At 56.2% G+C, this 5,531-nt stretch overlaps 1 protein-coding gene across 1 annotated transcript; it reads right to left on the bottom strand.

The window, feature by feature from the left end:
* Nucleotides 1-1,005: 1,005 nt before the first annotated feature.
* On the bottom strand, nucleotides 1,006-5,277 carry LRRC43 (leucine rich repeat containing 43; the record flags this gene model as incomplete). Its single annotated transcript, XM_009074170.1, has 9 exons — nucleotides 1,006-1,093; nucleotides 1,622-1,819; nucleotides 2,098-2,187; nucleotides 2,341-2,480; nucleotides 2,676-2,796; nucleotides 3,166-3,344; nucleotides 4,097-4,335; nucleotides 4,915-5,054; nucleotides 5,167-5,277. Coding segments are annotated over 9 exons (1,306 nt in total), but the record flags the coding sequence as incomplete, so codon positions are not given.
* Nucleotides 5,278-5,531: the final 254 nt, after the last annotated feature.

The following is a 5,531-nucleotide window of genomic DNA, read 5'->3' as shown; positions in this document are numbered from 1 at the left end:
AATACAAGTCTTCTTGTGGGGAACAAGAATTCCAGCAGGTTTTACTTCTTCCAGGTAGCTGGGAAGGTCACAGACTTCCTCAAGTGCAGACCCAGCCTAGGACTGCAGGGCTGTGTGTGTGACAGGGCAGAGAAAAGCAGCCCAGAGCTCCTGGCGAAGGGGTGAAATGCACTCAGATTAGCACTAAATCTGACACCAGAGCAGGGACAGAGGCTCCTTTGGTAGCTCCAAGCAGTGCTGGCAGACCTGGCCCTCTCCCTGCTCTCCCTGACCCACAAGCAGCTTTTCAGTGTCACCCGGGCACCCCTTCTGTCCCCCACTTCCTCCTGCTCTTGCATTACCCCTCCAATGTGCTGACACTGCTGTTTGTGCAGAGAAAACGAGACCAAAACAACCTGCAAGAGGCACAGTGAGGTTTGTCTCTGGTGGGTTAAGCAATGCTGCTGGCTGAGCAGACTGGGAGCTCTGCACTGGGGAGGCAGGGGACACCGGCTGGGGATTGGGATGGTCTCTTCATGGGTGACAGCAGACTGGGCTCTGATGCCAGTCCTGCCATGGGCTGGCTGGGGCACCTGGGGTGCATCTCACCTCCAAACCAGAACAAACAATAATCCCCTCTGCAACATGCTTTGAGATGTGAGTTGGAAATGGATGAGAACCTTATTATTATGCATCCCAGGCAGCACTTCTCCAGCTGCCTGTGCCAGCCCACACCACCCTGGGCAGCACATTTCTCACCCAGAAATCGGCTTTGCCCTTCTCCCCTGACACACAGTGCTGGGACAGCCAGCAGCCCAGCCCTGCTGCTTGTTCAGGCACTGATCCAACAAGGTGTCCAGGCATGTGTCTGTCCTCACAGTCAGTGTCTGTTCACAGCCCGAGCCTCAGGCTGTGAGTAGGTCCCTGCTCTGTGGAGTTGGCAGCTCTGTGCCCTGTGGCCAGGCAGCTCTGCTGTTGGCTCTCACACACACCACCCTCCACCCTGCCAGCTCCAGCCTCCATCACCTTTGGCAGACGCTGTGGTTTTCTGCCTGGCCTGACTTTCTTTCTTTGCTTTTGGTTTTTTGCTCTTGTCTTTGCCTTTTTTCCTGTCCTGCAGAGAGAGATGTTTCCATGGTTAGGCTGTGTTGAAATTCAGTGTCTGCATTCAGTCCTGTGACAGCCCTCACTCTCTGGGTGCTGCCACAGGGATTTAAAGGGCAGAGGAAAGAGGTGAGGGGGAGCAGGAGCACATCAGAGTGCCTGCTCAGAGAAGAGAATCCAGGAAACAGAAAGGGTTGGTACAGCTGGTATGTGCTGCCATGCTGAGAGAGAGCACCAGAGGAAGCACGAGTGGTTGCTCTCACATTCTCAAATGGAAAAATAAACGCATCTATTTTCCTAAGCCCATAAAGAGGAGCAGAACTTCTTGCTAATATCAGCACTAAATCACCATGCTGGCAGCTGTGGGTGGTGGTTAGAGGTTTCAGCCCCATTTCAGGGAGAGGAGAGCTGAGGGATGGACAGGAGGGATGCCCAGGCCAGTGAAGGCAGAGCAGGCTGCAGGGCAGGTCCTGCTGAGCCCCCTGCAGCACTGCCCGTCCCTGGCACCCCGACCCACTGCCCCACTCCTGCTGCTCACCTCCTCCTCCACACCTGGGGGTGCCGGTGGCTCCTCAGTGACCAGAACCCCAAAGTCACATACAGTTGCCATCAGGTCCTCAGTGGCCAGCAGAGCCTCCAGGGTCACCTTCCTGGTGCCCAGGGTCCTCCGAACGGGAGGGTCGCTGCGCAGTTCACACGGCTGCTTCTTTTTCTGCTTGCCCTTGGGCACAGCACCCTGCAGGACACCAGGGTGGGGAGAGGCCTGAGCAGAGGGCTGGGGTCCCTTTATCAAAGACCAAGCAACCCCAACCCAACCCCTTGCCCACCATGTATCCAGGCCAAGCTGTGTGTGAAACAGCTGCTGCCTTCCTCCTACAGCAAAGGGGAGAGGTCTGGGATGTAGGGGTGACTCTCTGACACACCAGATTGACCCAGGAGAAGGGTTCTTGTTCTCCCATCATTATTTTTGCAACTCAGATGTTATCTGGACATCATTCTCTCCCAGCAGCCTACCTTGGCGCTGCCCTTCTGTAGCTTCTGTCCTTCCTTCCTACTGGTGGCTGTGTTTTCTTCTGAACCAGCACTGACAGGCCACGAGAGCACCTGCCCAGAGAGAGCAGCTGGGGCTGCAGGGGCTGGGACACAGGACCCTGGCCCAGGGTCACTGCCCTTCCAGCCTCCCAGAGGGAACAGGATACCACTGCTGGGCCTCCCAGCACCTCCTCACCCTTTCATCCAGCTCTGCCACACACTCACCTTCTCCTCCACAACTGAGACAACAGTTCCAGCTGTCAGGTAGGATTTCAGCCCCACTAAGTCCTTGGCAATGTGCTCCTTCCTGTAGCTGCAGTCAATGGTGCGTGCCCAGGGATTTCCAGGGGTGACAAACACCTTTGCTGTGTAGGGGCACAAAAAAGTTCTGAGACCACCTCTCCTTCCCCAGGACAGAAGGACCCTCAGGACAGAACTGGTGCCAGTCTCAGTAACAGCACAGCTGACACTGTGAGGGACATCCTGATGCCACCACGTGCCAGGAAGAGCCATAAACCTGTCCCGAGCAGTGCAACAGAGAATCTATAATTCCTCCTTACTGGAGTGGGCTTTGGGCTCCTCCACACCTGCAGGCTGATGGCTCTTCGTTTCCCCTGTGTCCTGAGCAGAGTTGTCCTTATCCAGTGTGGCCATCGTGGGGCTCTGGTGGATTTTTGTTACCTGGAACAGAGAGGGAGCTCTTGGCAGGACACATCTGGTTGTGTTTGCACTGGGACCAGAGGGCAGAGCTGCTTCCAAAATCCCATTCCCCACCCTCATGGGAAAAAGGGGCACCAGTGCCGGGGGAGGAATCTGCCACAGTCAGCAGGAGTGGGGTGGTGAGTGCACCCCCATGTGCAGAGCTCTGGGCTCCCTGAGTGGCACAGGGAAGGGGGGCAGCAGGGACTTGTCCTGCTAGATGAGGCTGCACATGAATTCTGTCCCCAGTGATATCCATCACAAATGTTCTCTCTCCACAGCCTGGAGATGGAGCCTCCCTTGTGGGACCTGCCATGCCCATTGCTTTCAGGAGCACAGTTAAGCACTAACCTCAGTGCTCTTCCCATCCTCGAGCTCCTCTTCCTCTGCAAACTCATATGTCACACAGTAGCTGTAGGTGATCACTGGGGCCTCTGAATCAACCTTCAGCTGCTGAAAAGTGCTGGGACCAGGGATTCCCTTGATCTGCCCAACACTCACTACCACTCGTGCTTCACTCCTGGTCAGCTCTAAAAGAAAGACAGTCTTGCTACGAAGCTGCAGCGTGCTCCTTCCAGGGCAAGGAAGGTACAGAGCAAGCAGCAAGCTCCATGTCGTACCACCTGGCACCCCTCGCTGCACCCTGTGCTAAGCTAAGTGAGGAGCCAGTGCCACGTGGGGTCGCTCCGAAGCCAGGCAAACACCTCCTGGCTCCGCTGCTTTGCCTCCCCGGCTAACATTTCAGTCTCCCAAGAGTCCATCCAGCACATAAACCCCTTGAGCAGGGGCCATCAAGAGGCACTTCCCACCCCCGGGTGTCCCCAGCCCTGCTCTCGTCCCAGCTGGGAGATGTGCCACACTGCAGAGGTGGCACTGCTGTGTGCAGACAGTGCAGCACCATGGGAGCACCTGGCCCAAGCACAGATGTTCCTCTTTCCACAGCTTGAGAGGGAAACACACGGCCCAGAACCAGATGGTGTCTGGGAAGCAACGCTGGGGACAGGCAGGGGCGATGAGGCAGTGCTAGGAGTAGCTTGGGTTGTTCTTGGATCTAAGGCTAAAACTACCTGGACTGTAATTACATCACTGTGGGATTCTCTGCCTATCTCCCCACTTGTACCAGCAGGGTAAAAAGGCACAGAGAAAGATCTCCAGCTGAGGAGAGGCAAGAAGGAAGGCAGTTCTAGATGCAGAGTTTGCCCTAAGGACTCTGAGCTCAGTCATGACAAAACCCCTTCTGAATGGCAGGGGCAGCATGGACAGGTCAGAGATGAAGGCTCACCTGGCTGCCCTGCCAAACCATGGAACTGCTGCCTCTCCTCAGAATGTACAGGGACATCATCAAGAAAGGACAGCTTGGGCAGACTGTCCACGGTGAAACCTCTGTACGTGGGGATGAGAGCCAGAGGGTTCCCCTGCAGCACCAGGACACGGAGCTTCTGCAGACTGGACAGCTGGGAGACCAGACCCAGCAGGTCTGTGAGGTTGTTGAAGCTCAGGTCAAGGGAGACAAGATTTGGCCTAAGGAGAGAATCCAGAGGAGAAGGTTAGGCAACCAGGATAGAAAGCTGCTGCCCTGAGGCAAAACCAGAAATAAAAACTGTGTTTCCTCGGCACAAAGTGGGTCAAACTGGGGAATCCAATGGTACAATCTCAAGAGACCAATTCCAAATTCCTGAGCTACCTGGTCCCTTACCATTGTGCCCCACAACTCAAAAACATTTCCTTAGCATCCATTGATGACCCCACTGTATCCCTCGGTAATGCTGCCTAAGCTTCAGATTCTTCTCCCAGCAGGGGCTTTGGGAAGGACATGGAAAAAGCAAGCTGCCCAGGGAAAGAAAGACTATGCTGGGCAGGGTGACAAGGCAGTTCCCTTGGTGATCTCCCTGTTCCACACCTTGGCCACGGCCCAAGACAAACTCTGAAGGTGAGACAGAAGACAGCAAACCGAGACAGACTGCCCTGCACAGGGAGTGGACACAGAGCGAACAACCAACCCTGCTGAAGAGCTCTAATCCCTAACAAGGGCCACCACAAAGGCCTGAGGTCCCCTGTTCCCATCTGCCCACCTCCCCCTCGTTCAGCCCACAGCATCACCAGAGATCCTCAGTGAGGCACTTGTCTTGCAGAGGGCTGCACAGCCTGTTGTATCCCAGCCCCAAGTGCTGCAGCTCCGGAGGTGGCTGAGCACACAGGTCCTGCAGATCACCCACAGCATTGTAGCAGAGCTCCAGGACCTGCCAGAGGGAACAACAAACACCTCTGCAAGGAGCTGTTCCTGGAACTCCCTCCAGCCGCTTGGCTCGCGCTGCATTCCCAGCCAGGACCTCCCTCCCGCAGCACACTCACCTTCAGCGTCCTGGGCAGGTTGGCTGAGGTTACCCTGCTGATCTGGTTGGCACTGAGGACAAGCTCCTCCAGCTGCTGAAACTGCAGCAGATCCTCATCAACCTCCCCCACCTGCAAAGAGCTGCGTTAGGCCGAGTGTCCCGGAGACCCCTCTGGGCCGAGGGGACACACACACCGCGTGGATTGTGTGACAGCGCGTGGATTGTGTGACAGCACGTGGATTGTGTGACACCGCGTGGATTGTGGGACACCGCGCGACCCCGTTGATTGTGCGACACCGGGTGGATCCGAGTGACAGCGCGTGGATCCGAGTGACACCGCGTGGATTGTGTGACAGTGCGTGGATTGTGTGACACCGCGTGGAT

Source organism: Acanthisitta chloris, unplaced genomic scaffold, assembly GCF_000695815.1.
Source record: "Acanthisitta chloris isolate BGI_N310 unplaced genomic scaffold, ASM69581v1 scaffold37034, whole genome shotgun sequence".
Lineage (NCBI taxonomy): Eukaryota > Metazoa > Chordata > Aves > Passeriformes > Acanthisittidae > Acanthisitta > Acanthisitta chloris.
This window is presented reverse-complemented; position numbering and strand designations above follow the sequence as displayed.